The sequence below is a fragment of the Oryctolagus cuniculus genome, chromosome 18 (genome assembly GCF_051225735.1).
Source record: "Oryctolagus cuniculus isolate XC-2025 breed Fujian yellow rabbit chromosome 18, ASM5122573v1, whole genome shotgun sequence".
Lineage (NCBI taxonomy): Eukaryota > Metazoa > Chordata > Mammalia > Lagomorpha > Leporidae > Oryctolagus > Oryctolagus cuniculus.
In genome coordinates, this window is record NC_142884.1 from 4,300,189 (window position 1) to 4,322,523 (window position 22,335).

Below are 22,335 nucleotides of genomic sequence, written 5' to 3' on the forward strand. Positions count from 1 at the left end.
TGTTCCTCATACTTTCAGAATCACAGCTAAGACGCTGTGATGAGGTCATATTTACCCAGGTATTTCCTTCTAGGCGTGTTTAAAATTTTTTATAAACTCTGATTTATTTATTCGAGAGGTAGGGACATAGAGAGGAGAGACAGCAACAGAGATTTGCCACCTTCTGGCTCACTCCCCAGACGGCTGGGCCAGGCTGAAGCCAGGAGCTTCTTTTGGGTCTCCCACGTGGGTGCAGGGCCCCAAGCATTTGGGCCATCCTCTGCTGCTTTCCCAGGGGCATTAGCAGGGAGCTGGATCAGAAGTGGGGCAACTGAGATTCAAACTGGAGGTCATATGGGATGCGGGCGCTGCAGGTGTTGGCTTTACTCCCTAAGCTACGCTGTGGGGGGGTGGGGTCCCAGCCCATAACTGGAAACACTGGTGCAGAATCCACAGCACTCTCTCAAACCCCCTCCCTGAACTCTGTGGGAAACGCAGACTTGCACCACACGGACAAGCAGAGTAACCAGCCACCAGAGGAAGCCGGGCAGGCATCCGCACTCTTCCAGAACACCGGATGCTGCCGTCCGCCAGAACTGCCGTGTTGTGGGGTTTATGTTAGTTGTGCATTGAGAAATCCAGATGACCTTGAACTTCCCGTGCCTGAAGAAACCCTGCACACACTTTCTTTCACTTCTGTGTGGTCCTCTCAGAGGGTGGATTCCCACGGTCATCTGGGATTTTACCTTAGAGTTTGATAAGCCACACGTTTTTAAAAATATTTATTTAAAAATCAGAGTTACAGAGAGAAGGAGAGAGAGAGGTATCCATCTGCTGGTTTAATCCCAATGGGTCCTCAAAGCTGGAGCTTGTCTGATCTCCAGCCAGGAGCCAGGAGCCAGGAGCCAGGAGCCAGGAGCCAGGAGCCAGGAGCCAAGAGCCAGGGGCCAGGAGCTTCTTCTGGGTCTCCCAGATGGATACAGGGGCCCAAACACTTGGGCCATCTTCTACTGCTTTCCCAGGCCACAGCAGAGAGCTGGATTGGACGTGGGGCAGCCAGGACTTGAACCGGTGCCCACAGGGGATGCCGGAACCGCAGGCAGCAGCTTTTATCCATTAAGCCACAGCACCAGCCCAGATCTATTGATTCTGACCTCCCACATCTGGCCCCACCTGTCATGGCCTCCTTTTGGTGAGCAGAATTTTAAATCCATCCTGAGTGACAGGTGTCCCACCACATCCTGGCCCACTTGCTGAAGGTCAAGGGGAGCAAATCCTGGTGTTACCCTCTCCGTGGGCGGCAGAGCTCGGGCTCCTGTGGACACTCAGGGCCACTGAGCTGTGTGCGGTCCCTGGAGAGGAACAGCACAGAACCACACGGGAGCCTGCAGGGTGGTGGGCAGGGCTGCGGGAGGCCAGAGCCCCTTCCCAGAATGTGCGTGGGAGCCCGGGGAAGCAGCACCGCCAGCAGCCCACCAGGGTCCCTGCCCCTGAGGAGGATTCCCCCAACCCCAGGTTAGCTCCGCTCACTTCCCACAGCTTCTCAACATGCATGCCCGGATCCCCCCTCCCCCGCACCAGGGCTTGGCCTCTCTGACCCAGCTCTGTCCTCTCTCCAGGTCACCGCTGGCCTGCAGCCCGGGTCCTTCTCTGGCTGTACCAAGCCTCTGCCAGCAGAAGCCCGAGGCCCAGCAGGACCAAGCCCGCCACGCCCATGCGGATGAGGTTCTCCAGGGAGTGGTCCTGGGGCGCTGGGGCTGGGGGTGTGCACGGAGGGGTCATCAGGCCGGCCAGCCCCAGTGTCCCAGGACCCCCTACTCTCCGCAGTAGCCTGAGCCCTGGGTCAGGCCTGTGGCTCACTCACCAGCGGGGGAGCCTGGCTGGGGGTGCGAGGGGCTGCTGGGCTCTGGTCCTCCTGAGAACAGGTACAGAACAGTGAGGAGGAGGAGACCCCGGCCTACTCCGCACTCTCTGCTTCCCAGCCTCTCGTCTCGCGACGCAGTTCAGCGTGGTCCTCGTGTAAGTCGCCCACACATCACTCTGTCTGTGTTCTGGAGCCGCCAGGGAACTCCGCAGGGGAGAGACATGTGGCAGCCAAGCCTGGCGAGCTTCTCCCTACAGGAGCAGGTCCCGGGCCCACCCTGGGCCATGACCAGGCCCCACTGGGCTCGATAGTCTCTGTCCTACTCTAATAGACACCCCGGGGTGTGAGGCCCGTCCTGGGTGGGTCCTGTCCAGTTCTGCAATGCTCGCCCGCTGTGGGAGCCCGGCCTGGGGCTGCCGGCCAGGGCGCTGGGCAGAACCCATCAGGCCCTCTGCAGGGACCACTGAGGGTCCTGCTGGGTCAGGAGGGAAGAGGGGCGGGGCTGCACACTGGCTCCGCCCACACCCTATCCCTCCTGCCCTGCAGTCCCACCGCCCTCACTCTGGGTGTCTGGCCCAGGAGCCCCAGGCCCCTTGCCCAGTTCCCATCTACGCCTCCTCTCAGTGTCTCCATGACCTACCCAGCTCCTGCTCAGGCTGTGGCTTCCTCACCTGTCACCCCCAGCTCCAGGGCGTCACTGGGCTCTGACCACACAGAAGGATTCTCCCTGTAGGAGCCATAGCATTGGAACGCCCACCTGCGGCCAGGAGTCACAGGGCCCACAGGGAACAGGGCCTGGGACTGCGCACTAGGGTGTGGCTCTGAGCTCCGGGTCCTGGCAGCCCAGGGCGCCCCCTCTTCTGTCAGAATGAACCTGTGGAATCCCAGCTGGGAGCGGCACTGGAGGGTCACATTGGCCCCTGAGGTCACCACGGGGCTGGGCAGGGCCGAGAGGCTGGGCTTGCTGTAGGCTCCTGGGAGAGGAGGAGCAGTCATGTGAAGCAGGGCTCACCCCCCACGGTACCCCCAGGGCTGCGCGATGAGAGGGGGGCCCCTGGGAGCAGACCCCTCCCTGAGGGCACAGCCTGTGGGGCAGGGACCCTGCGTGACCCTCACCTGACACCCGCAGCTCCAGGGCATCACTGGGCTCTGACCAGCCAGCAGTGCTGAGGCAGACACAGCTGTAGCGCCCCGTGTACACCTCAGCCATGAGAGGGATGGAGAACTTGACCTTGTTTCTGCGCTCCAGGGGCATCACTCTGTCCCAGGGCTCTGGGATTCCCTCTTTATAGAGACGGCACTCCTGGGCCTCCAGGGTCCCCTGACACCACAGGGTCCCAGGCCTGCCCAGGGCGATCACAGAGCCTGGCTCAGCCCAGAGGATGGGTCTGGGGAGGGTCCCTGGAAGGAAACCAGAGGCTGGGTCCCAGGACCACGTCCCCTCGTAGGCCAGGACCCTCCCAGACGCCCTCCACACCAGACAGGGCTGCTGTCCCCACCCAGGCTGCCTGGGGTGGCCCTTGTCCCATGGGGGGGGAGGGGACCGGCACATTGGGGGCACGCTCACCTGCCTGCACTCGGGTCCTGGGCCCGCAGAGCCCTGGAGGAGAGCTCCCCGTGAGAGGTTTGCCCCTGCCCCTGCCCCCATCCTCTCCTCCCCGGGGCTCCTGAGCTTGGGGTCTCCAGGGAGCAGGGTCTGGCAGTGGGCAGGGGCGGGGTCCCTCCCAGAGCAGGGTCTCCTCACCCTGTCTTCCAGTCTCACCCAGGCAGAGCAGGACCATGAAGGACGGGTTCATGGCGTCTCCTGACCAGCCCCGGCACAGCGCCCACGGCACGGGCACACACCGGGTGTGGAAGCTCGGAGGCCGGGTCTTCCCAGCATCGCAGGGCTGTTCCACCCGCAGCCCACAGGAAGGGGAACCGCACCTCACCCCCAGCCATGCCCTCAGTCCCCAGGATGGGGAGGGCACAGGCTCCCTGCAGGGATGGGGGCCCCGCCCCCGCCCTGTCAGCCAGCTCCGCCCTCCTCTCCCAGGGCCAGGACCCAGCACCAGGGACACGGGGCCTCCCTAGTGGGCTGACTCCTGCCCCGGGGTGTCTTGTCTCCGCCTTCAGTTGCTGTGCACACAGCATGCAGGATCCCAGCCCCAGGCACATTTCCCGCCAGATGTTTCGCAAGGGCCAACTTCCTTCCTGTCCAGGCACGACATCCCCAGTGGGCACAGGGCGCCTCCATGTGTAGCCGTGTGCCAGGTGTGACATTTCATGGCTGAAACTGACAGGATCCTTCCTGGAATTCCCGGGCCCAAGACTCCTGCAGGGAGCTGTGACAAATACTCGGGTGGTGGGGGCTGGCGCTGTGGCGTAGTGCGCTGGCATCCCATATGGGCACAGCTTCCTGGTCCAGAGCTGCTCTTCCGACCCCGCCCCCTGCCATGGCCGGGGAAGCAGTGGAAGGTGACCCCAGTGCTTGGGCCCTGCCCCAAAAGCGGCTCCAGGCTCCTGGCTTTGGATTGGCCCAGCTCCGGCCGTTGCAGCCATTTAGGGGGTGAACCAGCGGATGGAAGACCTCCCTCTCTGCCTCTCTCTAACTCTGCCTTCCAAACTCATCTGTAACAAAAAAGATTCAGATGGTGGAGAACCCTCCTACGGTTTTGTAGGTTGCTGTGTCGGAGAAAGAGGGGCCTGGATCCACAAGAACAGGTGAGTGTGGGGGAGGGGCTTCCTGGGGGGGGGGGGCGGCCACAGGAGCCCGGCCGCATCCAGGGATGAGCTGCTCGGAGCCCCAGTGTCCCCGCCTGGCAGGCATCTCAGGCTCTCAGGGGCGCTGAGACAGGAGCAGGCAGTGGGCAGTGGGCAGCCTGGGACACAGTCAGCTTGAGGTGGGAGGAGGGTGGGCGGCTGGGGGAAGCAGCAGGGTCCCAGATCCCCAACCCAACTGCTGCTGGTCAGCTCCAAGCCATTGGCTGCCGCCTGGCCACTTCAGCTAAGCCTGCACAAACAGCTCCAGAGCCACCAGGCCCTGCCTTCCCATGAGGAAACCACAAATTCCACAACGTTGTACATGCATACCTGCGCCAGCTGGAAACACCCAAGAGGGCCGCCTAAAGACACTCCCGGGACGACCATGGGGTCATCCCACGAAATTTCCGTGAGGGGTCCTCCCACTCCCATCATGCACCTCCACTCCCTGACACTTCCCCTTTTTCCAAAACAGAGCCTGGAAATGAGTGGTGCTCAAGCCCCACCCAAACTCCACCCACTTTGAATATTCAATCAGGCCACACCCCAGAATGAGCACTTTGCCTCTGGCTGGCAGATGAGGCGTGGGGAGGAGGATGGGGCTGGGGACGTTGTTTCTCCCAAGGGCCGTTTGGATGTTGGCAGCATCATTCCGGGCCCGTCCTGATCATCAGCTTAAAGAATTCCCTGAGTTTGAGTCGCCTGTGGCTGCCGTGGCAGGGCCTGACCACGGGACTTCCTGGTCTCCCGTGGCCTGTAGGTTGCGTGCTCCCCTCCCCTGGATGACCTGGATGGCTGAGGCCCCCATGGAGGGTTTTCTCTATGGCGTGTGTGTTGTGCCCCTGTACTCACCTCTTTCTCTCGCTCCAGCTGGCCTGATCCTGGGGTGCACTCACGAACCCTGCGTTCCTGCACCCCTCGAGGCCTCCACGTGCATCCTTCTGTGCATAATGGAGGAAGAAGCCGTGAGTCCAGTCTGGTGACCCCGCTGCCCGCCCCGCACGGAGCCGCCCACGAGGGGGCCGCCAACACCCCCAGTGTTCACATGGGCCCTGGACGTGGCTGTGGTTGGGTTTGCTATGGGGGCAGGGACACGTGTGTGGGGGCTGCATCACCAGCAACGAGGGGCAGAGACACTGGTGTTTGGTTGGAGGAAGGTGCAGACCAGCGGTGAGATTCAGATCCGGGAAGGGGGGGGTGGATACGACGGGGGTGGGGTGTGATGAAATAAAGTATTCACAGGGAGTGAGCAGGTGCACGGGGACTGGGGTGGAGCTGTCTGGCGGGGTTCACGGGGTTCACAGGTGGTGAGTGAGGGGCCCCTGCCTGCCCTGCTTCCACGCAGGCATCACGGGACCCCGAGGAGGGGACCCTGGGCAGGGCTTCTGTGACAGCCACTGACTCAGAGGGAGTTCCCACAGTCTGGGCGTGTGGTTTTGTTTCTCCCAGCCTCCTCCCTCTGACCTCCTCAGCACCTCCTCCTCCCTCCATCGCCACCTCCCGGTCATTTCTGCCCCTCAGTGCTCAGTCCCCTCCCTGTCTCAGACCCTGCTCAGCGGGCTCTGGATGAACTGGCCTCTGGGTCACTGTCAGCCACCCTGTGCCCCGGGAACTCAGACCCGGGTCTGCCTCAGGACCAGAGTTGAGCTGGGACCCCGGGTCTCAGGCTGAGAGAGAAGATGGCCCAGGCCAGTGAGGGCGGAGCCGTGGGCACTGCCTGCTCAGCCTGGGACACAGCTCAGCCCCTGCCCTGCCGAGTCAGCCCTGACCAGGACTCAGCGCTGGGCTCCGGGCCCACGGCTGGGGGAAGGGTTGGCGTCGGGGCTCCCGAGTATCAGGAGCTAGAGGGGACACGTCGGGGCTGCCACCCTCCCTGCACCTCAGCCAGTGCACCTGCTGCTCCGCCTCCCTTTGTCTCTGGCTGGCGCACAGCTGTGTTAGAAACACAGGCAGCACACACAGGTGAGTCGCGCTCACGGTGCCCCTCAGCCGGCTGCTGCCCGTGATGCACAAAACTGTGTGTGTGGGGCCGGCGCTGTGGCGTAGCCGATTACGCTGCCGCCTGCAGCCCGGCATCCCATATGGGTGCCAGTTCATGTCCCGATTGCTCCACTTCCGTTCTAGCTCCCTACTGTTGCACCTGGGAAAGCAGTGAGGATGACCCAAGTGCTTGGGCCCTGCACCCATGTGGGAGACCTGGAAGAAGCTCCTGGCTCCAAACACGCCCAGACCTGGTCGTTGTGGCCATTTGGGAGGTGAAACAGCAAATGGAGGACCTCTCTCTGTGTCTCTCCTCTCTATCTGAAAGATTTATTTATCAGAGGCAGAGTGCGTGCACGCGCACACACGCACACACACACACACACCAGCCATCAGAGGGAGACCACATTAGAAACTCGGCACCAGGTTCGATCCTGACAGCCAGACCCACGCCCTCCTGGGAGCGGAGCTCTGACTTAGACACACAGGGACAGAGGACCAGGCCGGTCAGGTGTCGGGGCCATGACGATGCTGTGATGGGGGTGCACGACACACGTCACACACGCAAACACCAACACGCCCCCAGCTCGTGACAGCCTGGATCCCAAGCACACGGGACAGAAGACAGCACCAGGCTTCCTCTGTAGTCACGCATAAACTACACCCGCCCCAGATACGGGAGAGGATTTCCCACGCTGACGCACCCAGTGCCCCCGGTGACCTCTGCCCGTGAAACGACTGCTGGGAAAGTCAGGAGCAGGGCCCCCCACGCACAGGGGTGCAAGGAACACGCGGGCTGGAGAGAGTGGACCCACACCTGCAGGCAGAGGCCCGGCGACCCAGGCAAGCAGGTGCACGGCCCCTGCTGGGCTTCACATGTGCCCCCAGCATGGAGGCCGCCAGGGGAGCTCCGCAGGGGCGGGGCCACAGGGACCCACAGCCCGGCGAACTTCTCCCTACAGCAGCAGGTCTGGGACCCTCCCTGGGCAGGGCCAGGGTCCACTGAGCCCGAGCAGAATCTGTCCTGCTCTAGAAGCCCACCGAGCCCCCGGGGTGTGAGTGAGACCCGTCCTGGGTGGGGTCCTGTCTAGTGCTGCATCTGCTCCCCCGCTGTGGGAGCCCGGCCTGGAGCAGCTGGCCAGGGCGCTGGGCAGACCCCGAGTCCCTGTGTGACCCTGTCAGGGCCTCTGCAGGGATCAACCAGGGCACTGCTGGGTCAGGAGGGAAGAGGGGCGGGGCTGCACCCTGGCTCCGCCCACACCCTTCTCCCTCCTGCCCTGCAGTCCCACCACCCTCACTCTGGGTGTCTGGCCCAGGAGCCCAGGCCCCGCACCCAATTCCCATCTACCCTCCTCTCAGCGTCCCCGTGACCTACCCAGCTCCTGCTCAGGTGTGGCTTCCTCACTGTCACCCCAGCTCCAGGGCGGCACTGGGCTCTGAGCAGCCAGCAGCGCTGAGGCAGACACAGCGGTAGCGCCCCGCGTACACCTCGGCCATGAGAGGGTGGGGAACGTGGCCTTGTTTCCGGGCTCCAGTGGCATCTGTGTGTCCCAGGGCTCTGGGATTCCCTCTCTATACAGACGGCACTCCTGGGCCTCCAGGGTCCCCAACACCACAGGGCCCCAGGCCTGCCCAGGGCGATCACAGAGCCTGGCTCAGCCCGGACGCTGGGTCTGGGGAGGGTCCCTGGAAGGAAACCAGAGGCTGGGTCCCAGGACCACGTCCCCTCGCAGGCCAGGACCCGCCCAGACGCCCTCCTCACCAGACAGGGCTGCTGCCCCACTCCAGCTGCCCGGGGTGGCCCTTGTCCTATGGGGGGGTACCCTGCACAGTGGGGGCACGCTCACCTGCCTGCACTCGGGTCCTGGGCCCGCACAGCCCTGGAGGAGAGCTCCCCGTGAGAGGGTTTCCCCTGCCCCTGCGCAGGTCCTCTCCTCCCCGGGGCGCCTGAGCCTGGGGTCTCCAGGGAGCAGGGCCTGGCTGTGGGCGGGGGAGGGGTCCCTCCCAGAGCAGGGTCTCCCCTCCCCGTCTTCCCGTCTCCCCCAGGCAGAGCAGGACCATGAGTGCGGGGTCATGGCGTCCTCTCCGCCGGCCCCAGCACAGCGCCCGCGGCATGGACACACACCGGGTGTGGACGCTCTGAGGCCGGGTCCTCCCAGCATCGCAGGGCTGTTCCGCCCGCAGCCCACAGGAAGGGGCACCGCCCCCACCCCAGCCAGGCCCTCAGTCCCCAGGATGGGGGCACAGGCTCCCTGCAGGGATGGGGCCCCGCCCCGCCCTGTCAGCCGGCTCCGCCCTCCTCTCCCAGGGCCAGGACCCAGCACCAAGGACACGGGCCTCCCGGAGCAGCCCCTCAGGTGGGCTGATGCGCCCCGGGGTGGGGTCGTCCCCGCCCTCAGCCCCTCCTGTGGGGTCGCAGCCCGGCCACTTCCGGAGGACGCAGGTGGGCGCAGCCCCGCTCACGCCCGGCCCGGAGGTCCCGGGGCCCGACCCAGGGCGGGGGAGGCCCGGACGCCCCCTCCGCCGCGGACGCCGCTCCCACGCCCCTCAGCCACAGCTTCCCCTGACCCGACCACCCCGCTGCGGGGCCCTGAGGCCTCCCAGGACCTGCGCCGCCCCCTCCCTGCCGCCTGCCCTGACTCCCGGGGGAGGCGCCCTCACTGCGTCCCCTCACACACCCCTCTGCCCTGAGCCTCAGCTTCCCCGTGTGGGCGGACACGGACTCACCTGAGGCGGCCTCGCGCACACGCACACCGACTCTGGACTGCGCAGGTGCACGTCAACAAGGGATTGCGCAGGCGCACACCGCCACTGGCCTTGTGGACACAGCCCAACACGTGACTGTACATATGCACAGGACAGGACTGCGCATGCGCATGATGACACGCTACTGCGCATACGACGACAAGTGACTGCGCAGGCGCACGCCGACATGCTGCGCTCACACGTCACTGAGGGGAGTGCGCGGTGCTTTGCCACTGTCTCCTTAATCAAGAGTGCGGGAAACGTGAACCCTGACTGCTGCTCTGCGCGGCCCTGCAAGTCCTCGCCAGAGCAGGTGGGCGAGAAGAAGCCGCAGAAGCGTCCGAATTGGGAAGGAAGAAGCCATGTCGTTTCTCTTGGCTGATGACGCCATCTTACCTAAGACTACCTCTCTTTGCTGATGACGTCATCCTACCTAAAGACAACCCAACGTCTCAACCAGAAACTGCCCTCACTGGTCACCGTCAGGTCGCAGGATCGCGGTCCACACACGAACTCCCGTCAGCGCTCCAAGGGAGATCCACACAGCTCCACTTAGCAGAGCCCAGACCTCCAGCAGCCTGGAGTGAATTCCTCTGCTGCAGGAGGTGAATGCAGGGACCCCGTGTGGGTTCACAGCGCATCTGCGGCTCGGGAACAGGGGGATCAGTCCGAGGGGCGCACTCGGGGGGCGGCCCTGGGAGGTCACCGTGCTGTCCACATGCAGGGGATTAGAGGAAGGGAACTCAACCATGCTCCAGCGTGTGCACCGCTCGTGGCTGCTGTGCTGTGCCCAAGCCCACCTGGCTCAGCTGACCTCCTGTCCCCAGGGATACTGACTGGGGGAGGGCAGAGGATGTGAGCTGAATGTGGTGGGGGGGGGGGCGAGAAGCCATTCTCGTCGCATCCTTGCCCGAGTTGTGGTGCCCTGTACTGCTTTCCCACACTCCTCTTCACACCCCTGCTGTGGACAGGGCCCTGGACAGCCAGCCGCGAGCCTCTGCCAAGGACACAGCGGGTCTGAGAGACACCTACCTGTGACCACGCGCTCCAGGGCACCACTGGGGGCCGCCACACCTGGGGGCTGCCACGGTGGCAACTACAGAGATACGGGGGTTCTAGGACCAGAGCCAAGGTTCCCCGGCACCCTGGTGTCAGCGCTGTGGCAGGGAGCCATTTCCCTCTGGGCTCACTGGAACTTATCCAAGAGGACGCTGGAGAGGAAATCACAGGAAAATGTTCTGTCCTGGCCTCACCCCAGACCCTGTTCCACGGCCAGGCAGGGCTTGTCACAGGAGCCTGAGAGAAGGGGTGAGGGCAGCACACTTTCTCCTTTTGAAGAATAGTTACTTTGAAGCCAAAGGTTGTATTTGTGTCTATTTGTCAGGTAAACATAAAACACGCGCACACACACACACAGAGTGGAAGAGCTAACCCAAGCTAGATAACGTGTGCATTACCTCACAGACTTATTGTGTGGTGGGAGCATCTGACACAGTTTTAAGCAATTTCAGCTGCCCATGCAGTGAGTGTTATTAACTACAGTCGCCATGACGCACACTACACCTCTAGACCTCTTCTCCCACGTGATTCTGTAGCTCTGCTCTCTGACCTGCGGATCCCACGCCCTCCCCTGGTGACCACCATGGTGCTCCCCGAGTCCCTCACAGCCCACACCTGAGTGACTTCCCGCGTGGGTTTTCCTCTGTGCCTGGCTTGTCTCACTCCCACAGTGTCCGCAGTGCCTCGGTTTGCTGCAAACGTCCGGATTTCACTCGTTCCATGGCCGAGTCTAATTCCACTGCGTGGACGCCTTGCTTCGGGCCCCATTCGCCTCGGTTGATCGATGACAGCGATGTGAGCTGCGCCGCAGGAACGCGGGCGTGCAGGTGTCTAAGTGTCTCCTCCCCGTTAGCTCCTCCCCTGTGCCCGACCTGCGCTAGGAGAAGGGAGCGGTGGGGGTCTGGGCCCCAGGATCCCCTCTCTGTCCCACACTGTTGTGGACAGGTGAGCCAAGGAGCCGCCCACGCGCTCAGGGAGTTGGCACCGTCGAGAAGTAAACCAGGAAGCGGGCGTGGTACTAAGGGCTCCAGGGGCCAGGTGGGGCTGAAGGGGGAGGTGCTGTGTAGAGAGAATGTTCATGGACCGGAAATGCCAGACGCACACTTCCGGAAACCCGGGATCCTCGGGCGTGCATATAAAGACCCCAGTCCCCTCTGCCGGATAGCTGCAGTATCAGACACGCTCTTCCGGAGACCCCCCTGCACACTATCTTTAGGAACCACAAAAGTTCTCTTCCGGAAACCCGGGAATCTCGGGTGCTCTCTGGAGACCCCCACACACCAACTTCATGAAATTAAGAGACCCTGCACTTCTCTTCCGGAAACCACAGACGTGCTCCTCCGGAAAGCAGGGGCCTAGACGCCCCCTCCAGATACAGCAGGTTGGGCCGCCCTGGGGGTAGAGCTAGAGTGAAGGCTGGGCCGGAGCAGGTGCGTTGCGCTCCACTTCTCAGGCGTGGGTTGACGTAGACTTCCTTCCACACAGAATGTGCAGGGAGGAACGGTGACGCTCCCTTGGGAACCAAGTGCCCCAGATCCGCAGCAGCAGCCAGGCTCCTGGATCCTCTGGATCCCTGCTGGGCTGTGCTGGGGACAGCTCTTTTCTCCCATCTTCTGCGTAGTGACCCATCACCCAGTCCTGTCACACAGCTTCCCAGGGCAGGGCTTCCTTGAAGGTCTTGCACATGTTCTTGAAAATTGTCATCAAGGTCAACGCCAACAAGGGAATTGAATGGCCTAAAGAGACAGAGAGAACCAGAGGCAGTGTGAGATCCTGCAGAAGATAAAGGATTAGGTTCCAACACAGGAAATCTAAATAAACCATGGACTAGTTGAGCTAAGGGTGCTGGGAAGAAATGTGCCATATTAACCTACAATGCTAACAGGGAGCTGGGTGAAGGGTCTATAGCAACTCCATGTGGTAACTTCTCATTTGTTCCCTAAAACCATTCTCGAAGTCTATTAAAAATCAGGTAAAATTCCCACATGAGGGCTGAAGACCCTGGATGTCTCCTCACCCAGCACCACCAACTCTAGGGCAACACTGGGGGCTGCCCAGGTGACCCTCCCTCTGTCGATACTGGTAACACCCTGGGGTGTTGTATCCGTGGGAGTCCTCCCTCTGTCGCACTGGTAACACCCTGCAGTGCTGTATCCATGGTAGTCCTGATGAATCAGCCTCCTTCTGCAACCCCAGTTCCTTCTCCACCACCTCGTGTGTGGCTTCCCAGGATCTCCAGTTGGGACAAGGAAGATACAGGGGTTTCCTGGCATGGGATCTTCACAAACACACTCGAGGGAATCACAGAACCTAGTGTGGCAGATATGATAGGACTGGCAATATCCCTTGGAAAAAATGCAGACTAGATTTCGATGGACTGTCAGAGAGAAACCATTTTTTCCCTGTTCGTGGGGAGGTGGGGTAGGGCAGAAATAAATTAAGATGAAAGGCTTATCATTATTTTCTCTTAAAATACTTAAAATTTTGTTTGAAAGGGGAAGAGAGAGAGGGAGAGATCTCTTGTTTGCTGGTTCACCCCCCAAATGCTGGCAATAGCCAGGGCTGTGCTACGCAGTCAGGAGCCTGGAGCTGCAGCCAATCTCCCTCCTGGGGCAGGAACGAGCACTGAGCCACTGCCTGTCTCCTAGGTGTGCAGTAATGGAAGCCACCTCAGAGGCAGATCTGGACCTAACCCAGGCACTCAGCTGTGGGATTCAGGCATCCAATCAGGGACTTAACTGCTGTACCAACTCCCACCCTATAATTCTGTTCCCAAAAAGTGTTAATGAAACCCAGTCATTTGTGGAGAAATGGTTGGGACTGGAGAACATTAAGTGAAATACGCCTTCCCAGGAATCCAGTGTAAGTTCTCCCTTCTACGCGGAAGTTGGAAAAGTTGGTCTCATAGTAGCAGAGTAGGATGGTGACCACTATCGCTGAAAAGGGTCTGGGGGGAGAGATGAGGGAGGTTTGGTCCCCGGGTCCCAAGGTGGAGTCAGATAGAGGAACGGCTCTGTCTGCACAGCACAGGAGGCACCCATGGCTCACATAACCTGTTGAGTGTTTCTACAAAGAACTCGAGGAGAGGAGCTGGGGCCCAAACACAGGACATGACGAGATGGGAATGCCCTGGTGTGATCAGCACACCTTCAAATCCCACGCTGCACCTCCCAAATTATTATGTGTTCATTTAAAGGGAAAAATAGCTGGCAAATATGTTGTTGGTGTTTGTGTCTTCCTCCTTTGTCGAGCTGAAATTCACAGAGCACAGATTACAGACCTAACAGAAATTTAATTCATGCTGTAGCTACCTCTCACATTCACTGTGTCGTGTACCCACCAGCAACTGTCACAAACATCTTCATTAGCAGAGACAGAAACCCCAGACCCACTCAGCAGGCATCTGCATGCTCCCTCCCCACACCCGAGTCCACGTTCTGCCCTCTGAATCTGCACCCCCGGGCACCTCTCAGAGCAGAATCAGACCAGGTGTCTTTGTGACACCGGCTGATTTATGTATTGTCATATCTTCAGGGTTTCTCCACGATTATCCAGACCCTCCTTCTTTTCTAACAGGAGAGTGTCAGCCGTGTCTACAAACACCGCCTGTTGTGGACGCACTCACCTGTTGTGCTTCTTCTGGTTGCTGGCATCTTTGGGCTCATGTGAATGAGGCTGCTATGAACCCGTGGATGCAACACCTGCTTGGGTTCCTGCTTCAATCCCTGTGGTTATATGTGCAGGAGAGGAACTGTTGGACTGTCAGGCACTTATGAGAAACAATGTTTTCCTTCTTTAGTGTGCCGAAATTCAAATAACATTAAACCAGCCCTTTAAAGTATATACTGTGCTGACTAACTACATTAACAATGTTGTACACCATTAACTCTTTAAAAATATATTTTATTTATTGGAAAGAGTTACGGAGCTAGATAGAGAAAAGAGAGAGAGAGAGAGAGAGAGAGAGAGAGAGGTCTTCCATCTGCTGGTTCACTCCCCAAGTGGCCACAAAGTGCAGAGCCAGGGCTATCTGGGGCCAGGAACCAGGATCTTCTCCCCATCCCCCCTGCGGGTGCAGGGACCAGGGACTTGGACCACCTTCTGCTGCTTTCCCAGGTGCATTAGCAGGGAGCGGGAGCGGATGTGGAGCAGCTGGGACTCCAACCCTGGCCCCTATGGGATGGCAGCACTGCAGGCTGGGATTGAACCTGCACTGCCACAGTGCCGGCCCCACATGAACTCTTCTAGCTCCATTGTCACCCCCCCAAATGCCCCACACTCACTAAGCTGCTCCCAGTCCCTCCTCGTCCCTAAGGCACTGCTTGGCCTCCATGGAGTTTGGAGTTCTGCTTTCCCGGGAATCCCTCCCCATGCCCGACTCTGCTCTGCACTCTCAGAGGGCGGGGCTGGCGCTTGGAGAACCCACGCCACTCGCTCAGTACCACAGCTGAGACCACGCAAGCCCGGGCTGGAAGCTGGGGACATCTCAGTCCAGACTCTGAGCTTTCTACTCCGCAAGGGGGGCGCGCCCAGTCCTGGCACAGTCAGAACCACTAACACAGGGCCTGCACAAGTGTGATTCACGCTTTGGGACAGGACAGAGGGTGGGGCGTGGGGACGGCACAGTTCCAGGAGCAGGATTCAGCCCGGGCTGCGGGAGGCCAGGAGGCAAGCAAGCAGCCTGGATTGAGTCATTCAAGCCGCCAGCCCTGAACAGGGACTCCGCGTCTTGAAGCCCTCTGTTCTCAGCTGGACCCCGACCCAGGGGAGGCGCCCACCTCACGCTGCCTCCCCTTATCCACGTGCTTCTCTGTTAGCCCCTTAGCACCGAGCCCGACTGAGCTCTGTGCAGAGACCGAGGGCAGTGTGCCACGTGCCCCAGGACGGTTGGGAGGCAGACACACCTGGTGCAGGTGGGCCGACGGAGCCGACTTTATCCATCCAAGCAGGGGAGGACTCCTTGTACTTGGTGCCGTCACCCTGACTAGGAAGTAGCACTGCCTTCACGCGGCAGGAACCCGAGGTGCACAGCGGGACCCTGACGGAGGAGCCCCGGCACCCGGCAGGCAGCTGGGGGCGTCTCTTCCCAGCCCGCATCACAGACCTCACGGGGCTCCTGGAGGGTGGCCGTATGACGGCTAGCGGCACCCCACAGAAAGCATGCTTGTTTCAGAGCGGCCGCTAAGCAGTGCCCAGACACCCGCCCGTCAGTCTCCCGGGCACCGGTTCCCGTGTGACCCTTCTGAGCCCCCACACGCAAGGCGTCCCAAGCCCAGGGAAGGACTCGGGGCCTGAGAGGCCGTGAGCGTCCCGTGTGGGATGGACCTCGCCCACCCTGAAATCCGATTTCGCTCGTTTATTCTGTTACTTGGCGCAAGCTCCGTGTTCTTGGCTGGAAACGCGGATTCTCACGCATGCGCACTGGGAACTGCATTCACCAGAAACAGAGAAAAGGCTCCGTGAGAGTAGAGCAAGGCGGGAGGCGGGTGCGGGTCTACATGCGGCCTGCAGGTGGCGCTGTCCCACCGGAGAGCCAGGCGGGATAGGACACAGCCACAGGGCAGAAGTCCACAGCTGAATAGAGAGCCCCTGAGGCCCCCAGACAGCTCCCAGCACCCACACTAGGGGGGACAGTTCCCCACTGTGCACCCGACTCCCCCCTCCCCGCCCCCAGGGAGCGGCCTCTGACCCAGGCTGTCCTCTCTCCAGGTCACTGCTGGCCTGCAGCCCGGGTCCTCTTGTGGCTGTACCAAGCATCTGCCAGCAGAAGCCCAATGCCCAGCAGGACCAAGCCTGCTATACCCATGCGGATGAGGTTCTCCAGGGTGTGGTCCTCGGGCGCTGAGGCTGGGGGCGTACATGGAGGGGTCACCTAGGCTGGCTCACCGGAGTCCACCTCCCCACAAGCAGCCTGAGCTCTGGGTCCGGCCTGTAGCTCACTCACCAGTGGGGGAGTCTGGCTGCGGGCGCGAGGGGCTGCTGGGCTCCGGTCCTCCTGAGAACAGGGACGGGACGGTGAGGAGGAGGAGACCCCGCCCTCCCCATGCACTCAGCTCTGAGGACCCGGGCCCACGGCTGGCGGGGGCCATCAGGGGCTCCTGAGTGTCAGAGACACAGAGGGGCAACGTCCAGGGCAGCCTCCCCTCCCCCCCACCTCAGCCTGTGCACCTGCTGCTCTGTCCTCTTTATCTGTGGTCAACTAAGTCTTCATTATCTTGACACAGCCACCATGGGACACACACACACACACACACACACACACACACACGTGTTTCCTAAGCGGTGGTGCTCCACTGTGTTCCACAATCAGTATTCCTGAGTGAGAAGACCTGGAACAACCAGGTCACAGTGTAGACCTCGGTGACTATCGGTAGTTACAAGCTCAGGGACACAACTCATAGCGAACATGGACACAGACAGCACACATCGCAGTGGGCACTGTGCAGGGACGCAGCTACAGACGTGCGCATACTGAAACAGGCCAGGCTGCCCAGGGATCGGGAAGCCAGGAAGTGAGATTTCCCTTCCCTCTGGGCTGATGGGAACTTTGTCAGGAAATCAGAGCCCAACCAGGGTCGGGGGAAGGAGTCCCCACAGGAACAAACGCTCCACTGCTGCTCCTCCACTGAGCTGCTCTTCAGGAGAATAAAGGGGCCCAGACCTCCCTGAGGGTTGTCACAGGGGGCGGGGCTTGGGAGCCATTGCACCTGCAGGTCCCCACCCCTCCCCGGATGAGGGCGCAGTATGGGCAGGACTGGGCCTGGCTCTGCCAGTTCTGACCTGAGGCGCAGGGCAGGGAGGGCGCCCCCTGCGTCCAGGTGCCCTTGTGAGTGGGAAACAGCACCGTGCACTGAGCACTGCTGTGCCCCAGGCACACGCTGGGTCTCTGCATTCACCCCCTGAGCCGCCACCACCTCACAGCGCACACGGCCACCCCTCCCCTCTCCCCAGGGACCTGGACCCGGAGGAGTCCCCACCCGGGGCCGGGTGACCCAGGGCTGCACACCTTTGTGTCTAGGGAGTCCCCTCGCCCTTGTGGGCTCCATGAGAGGCCTGTGCACCCAGCCCAGTTCCCATCTCAACTCGAGGGCCCCTGATCCATCCACTCCACTGCCCACCCAAACCCCATACCACAGAGGGTGACCTGGGCCCCGGAGCTGGAGACCTCTGCTGCTCCCTGCTCCCTGGTGACCTCCCCTGGGGCTCCTCCCCAGCCCAGCCCTCTCCTGGGGACAGCCCTGCACTGACCAGGACCACCGTGGGGACAGGGCTGGGGCCCTCACCTGACACCTCGAGCTGCAGGGGGTCACTGGGCCATGACCACAGGTAGGGGTCAGTGCTGTGGGCGCTGTAGCACCTGTAGGTGCCCCCGTGGGCCGAGGTCACAGGCCCCAGCGTGAAGGTCGCCTGAGCAGCTGTGGCCGAGCCCAGGACACGCAGGCGCTGGGGAGGGGCGCCTGAGTCCACCTTGTGCAGGAGAAAGGTGTCCATCGCCTCCTCAGAGCCACAGCGCAGGGCCACCATTGCTCCCCTGCGCACCGAGGGCCCCGGCTGGGCCTGCAGGGAGGGTTTCCTGTACATCCCTGGGAGAGAGGACGGAGTGTGGAGGGAGCAGCCCCTCCCTCCCCTCAGGGCAGCTTGGGTCTCCTGGGGTCCCTGTCCCTGCTGGCTCCACTCCCCTCCCAGAGACACAGCCCCACTGGACCTCTGGCCCAGAAATCTCTGCACTCCACAGCCCCAGGGCACAACCCGGGCCTCGCCTGGGGCAGACAGGACAGGACGGGCAGGGGCTTCCCACATGCAAGAGCATGTCCAGGGGGGCCCTGGAGTCCACCGTAGCACCTGTACCCGCCCCCAAGGGAGCCGCTCACGGGGCCCAGGAGGAAGTCGGGGCTGGGGCCTGGTCAGCGCAGCAGGGCTGAGAGGGAGGGCTCCCTGTGCAGCCCTGAGAGGGGGATGGACCCACGCTCAGCCACACATCCCACAGCCAGCAGGGTCTGAGCTGATCACCACCCACACGGGGTCAGACTTCCCGAATCGCCCACCCCCACCCAGGCTCCCTGGGCACTGGGCCCCTCACCTGTGACCTGAAGCTCCAGGGGCTCACTGGGCAGGGACCACACATAGGGCTGGCTGCTGTAAGCGCGGTAGCACCTGTAGATGCCCCCGTAGGTGCTGTCCACGGAGCCCAGGAGGAAGGTGGCCTGCCACACCCCAGCCCCACGGGAGAACCTGGCTTCCGGGCTGTGCAGGGGGCCGGCTCCACCCTCCTTCAGCAGATGTGCAGTGCCCGCCTCATCTGAGCCACACGAGAGGGACACGTTCTCTCCTGACGCCACCACGAGGCTTGGCTGGGCTGACAGGGAGGGTGCCGGGAACATCCCTGCAGGGGAGGGCAGAGCCGTGTTGGGGGGCTGCTGCCTCGTGCACCCCACTTGGCTTCCTTCTGTGACCTGGAGCCACTCTAGGCAGGGGACACCCCTTACCTGTCACCACCAGGGTCAGGGGGTCACTGGGCTGGGAGGGGCCGAGCGGGGTCTGATACACACACCGGTACTGCCCTGTGTGGTAGGAGCTCATGGACATGGTGATGGGGAAGTCAGCCTTGTGTCTGGAGTCCTGCTGAGCCTGCACTACCCAGGACTGAGGGCGGCCCTCTTTATACACACAGTAGATCTCAGCCTGCAGAGACCCCTGGCACCAGAGGGTCACAGGACTCCCCACGGCGACCAGGGGGCCTGGGTCGGCCCAGATGGAGGGCTTGGGGAGGGCCCCTGGAAGGGAATCAGAGCTGCAGACCCCGGGTGCCGCCCCTCCCCCGCCCCCTTCCCCAGCTCCACTCCCAGCCCCTCCCAGCCATCACCATCAGCCCAGCCCACTGGGCTCCTCAACCCTGAGCTGCCTGGGCCCCTGGGGCTGAGCCAGGTCAGGGGAGACTCACCCGCCTGTGCCCCATCCCCTGGCACCCGGCACAGCCCTGGAAGAGAGGTCCCCGTGAGAGCTACTCCCCACTCCCCACCCCTGCAGAGACGACCAGGTCTGCCCTGGTCCTCTGAGCCCTGGGGTCCCAGCTGGCGCAGGGCGCTGTCCCCTCCCGCACCTGTAGGGGATCCCATTGTCCCCATGTCCCCAGCTCACCCAGGCAGAGGAGGGCAGTGAGGGCTGGGGTCTGGGCCCCGCCGCCCATGGTCCCTGTGGAGCAGAGCAACTGTGAGGTGCAGAGGCCCAGAGCCCGGCTGGAGATGAGCGGGGAGACGTCACGGGTTCCTCATCTGCGGCCTCACAGGGAGGGAGCAGCCCCTCCCTTGCTGTCCCTGAGGACGGGCCCAGGACAGAAAAGGCTTTGGGGACCATGGGACCAGGCCTCCGCCACCGCTACCCCTGTGCTGTGCCTGCCTGGTCTCCGCCCCCCCTGCCCACTCCAGCCCCACCAGGGGGTGCCCCTCATGGGCGGGGCCTAGGAGCTGCCCGGTTAGGGTTCTGGTTCTCCCTGCACAGGCACTTCCCCTTCCTGAGCTGTTGAGTGCAGGTGTGGGGGCTGGGGTGGGGGAGGGGAGGGGAGGGGGAGGGCTGGATCCCGTGGGGAGGGTGACGGAATCTTCCAGGCCTTTGGCGCTGACAGGGGGGATGAAGAAGGCAAAGACGCTGCAGAGGTGTGGCTGAGCTGCAGCCCAGCTGTGGCTGTGGCAGGTGCAGGAGGGCCCACAAAGAGGACCCGGCCTTGGGGTGGGGTCCTGCTGAGGGCTGGTGGGCCCAGGGCCTGGTGAGCAGCTGTGAGGAGGGGAGTGTGTCTGGGGGCAGAGGCCCCGAGCTACCCTAGGAACTGAGAATATGGTGGTGCCCTGACCAGCCCAGCCGGGGTCCAGTGCCGCACACCCTGTGCTGCCTGCCCTGTACCAGGTTTCTCATTAGGTAGAGGGGACTGGGAGCAGGGCACTGGGCCCGTGTGCAGATACACACTCACGTGGGGCTGGGGGTCCCCGGCACCTGCTTCCTGAGCCCCCCACAGCCTCTCCTCTCCTGATCTGAGCACCTGGGCCCCGTGCTCCTGGATGACATGGGGGTGACGCTTCCTGAGCGACCTGAACAGGTGACGTCGTCCCCCAGCGTCTCTGTGGTGGGGGGATGCCCGAGACCTCCCCTCTGGGTGGCCGTGGCTGCAGCACTCAGGTCTCAGGGTCCTGCAGTGTCCCTTCCAGATTCAGACGTGGGGACAGCACCGTTCTGGTAGGCACCCCACCTCAGAAGTCCCTAGGAGCGCCCGCTGACCCCAGAGGTGAATCAGAAGCGGTCCCGGGTACCAGCCAGAATGGAAGACCCCATCCTCAGCCGTGTTTGGGGTGGAGGTCAGAGGGCAGGCTCTCAGCTGCCTGCTCTGGGGTGGGGACCCAGGAGAGAACTATGGCGGCTCATCACAGCCTCGGGTTACAAAGGCACCCGCAGGCATCTGTCCTTTCCTTAGTCCTGCATCAGGTAGAGAGGAAGTCCCCCTCCCAGAAACAGGAGCTGGCAAAGTGTGCACTCAGTGGCGTTCACGGTAAAGTCCCAGAAATGCTAGGACCACCTCCGGCCTCACCCCAGAAGGAAGCTCCATACCATGCAGAGGCCAGCCCCACCAGCCCCGCCCAACCCCAGGGCTCTGTGGGCTCCCAGCCCTGGGTGTTTCTGGGAACAGTGCTATGTGGGGCCTTTGTGTGTGGCTGCACCCCTTGACGCCCACATCCTCACTCTATGGCTTCCTGGGGCTCAGCAGAGTTCCCACGGAGCCAGGGACCCACCACCCCGAGCCCCGCATCCCCGCTGCACATCCGGCTCCTGTCCCTGTCCGGCCGTGCTTGGATGGATGCCTGTGTGCACAGTCTCTGGGTGGTTGTCAGAGCCTCCCCCTGGCCCTCGGTGGTGAGAACACTCCACAGAGCCTGCACTCGGCACACTGGTGAGCACTGCGCCTGACCCTGACCCTTGCCAGGATGTGGGTCAACGGGAGCGCCTGACTCCGTGCAGGGGGTGGGCTGCTCTGTGCTGTGCTGACACTGGGTCAGGTGCTTTGAGGAACTACGAGCCTCTTGCCGCAGTGACTGAACCCTGCACATTCCAGCCGTGTCTCAGGGCTGAGATTGCCCCACACCCTGACCACACTCTGCCTGCTTTGTCTTTGAGAAGTGACCAGTGTGGTGGGCGTGGGGGTGCCTCTCTGTGGCATTATTTTCACTTCCCTTCTCTTGGGCTGAGTTGCACCCTTGCTTTTCCTGTTGTGGCTTCCAGATCTTTACACAATGTGTTCGTTGTCTTTCTGTTCCCTTGATAGCTGTCCATGGTGCACAGACTTCTGAAGTTTTGGGGATGATCAAATCAGCCATTTTCCCATTTGTTCCTTGTACTTTCGGCATCACAGCTTAGACGCTGTGATGAAGTCTGAGGTCATATTTAGCCAGGTATTTCCTTCTAGGAGTGCTTAAAATTTTTTTTAAAGACTGATTTATTTATTTCAGAGGGAGAGATGGAGAGAGGAGAATCAGAGGCAGAGGTTTCCCATCCAATGGCTCGCTCCCCATATGGCTGGGCGAGGCTGAAGCCAGGACCAGGCAGGAGCTTCTGGGTCTCCCACGTGGGTGCAGGGACCCAAGCACTTGGGTCGTTCTCTACTGCTTTCCCAGGCGCATTAGCAGGGAGCTGGATCAGAAGCGGAGCAGCCGGGACTCCAACTTGGCCATACCATATGTGATGCCGGCACTGCTGGTGTTGGCTTTACTCCCTAAGCTACGCTCTGGTGGGGTGGAGTCCCCAGCCCATAACTGGAAACATGGGAGAAGTATCCAGACGCACCCTCCACCCCGCCTCCCTGAACTCTGTGGGAAATGCAGACTTGCACTGCACAGACAAGCAGAGTAATCAGCCACCAGAGGAAGCCGGGCAGGCATCTGCACTCTTCCAGAACACCGGGTGCTGCCATCCGCCAGAGCCAC

At 62.0% G+C, this 22,335-nt stretch overlaps 1 protein-coding gene across 8 annotated transcripts; it reads right to left on the reverse strand.

Annotated features, from left to right (window-relative positions):
* Nucleotides 1-748: 748 nt before the first annotated feature.
* On the reverse strand, nt 749-19,828 carry LOC100345649 (leukocyte immunoglobulin-like receptor subfamily A member 5). 8 transcript variants are annotated; one of them, XM_089319694.1, is made up of 9 exons: nt 19,508-19,822; nt 19,311-19,346; nt 18,856-19,143; nt 18,450-18,752; nt 17,653-17,952; nt 2,960-3,244; nt 2,515-2,817; nt 1,844-1,894; nt 753-1,736 (listed from the first exon to the last, which is right to left on the reverse strand). In XM_089319694.1, exons 1-9 carry the CDS (start codon nt 19,554-19,556, stop codon nt 1,600-1,602), a joined length of 1,752 nt encoding a protein of 583 aa, XP_089175820.1. In that variant the 5' UTR covers nt 19,557-19,822; the 3' UTR covers nt 753-1,599. The 8 variants fall into 8 exon arrangements, with proteins under 8 accessions (XP_089175816.1, XP_089175820.1, XP_069918985.1 ...); XM_070062884.2 differs by lacking the exons at nt 753-1,736; nt 1,844-1,894; nt 2,515-2,817; nt 2,960-3,244 and adding exons at nt 15,711-15,797; nt 16,059-16,216; nt 16,314-16,364 and having other exon boundaries at nt 19,508-19,805; XM_089319692.1 differs by lacking the exons at nt 753-1,736; nt 1,844-1,894; nt 2,515-2,817; nt 2,960-3,244; nt 17,653-17,952 and adding exons at nt 15,711-15,797; nt 16,059-16,216; nt 16,314-16,364 and having other exon boundaries at nt 19,508-19,817.
* Between the last annotated feature and the right edge of the window lie 2,507 nt (nt 19,829-22,335).

Coding starts and splice junctions, on each gene's coding strand:
- LOC100345649 (XM_089319694.1), bottom strand. CDS start 19,556: ATGGGCGGCGGGGCCCAGACCCCAGCCCTCACTGCCCTCCTCTGCCTG. Junction 19,144..19,310: donor AGGGGATGGGGCACAGGCGG/GTGAGTCTCCCC, acceptor ATTCCCTTCCAG/GGGCCCTCCCCAAGCCCTCC. Junction 3,245..17,652: donor CCTGCAGCTCGAGGTGTCAG/GTGAGGGCCCCA, acceptor GTTTCCTTCCAG/GGACCCTCCCCAGACCCATC.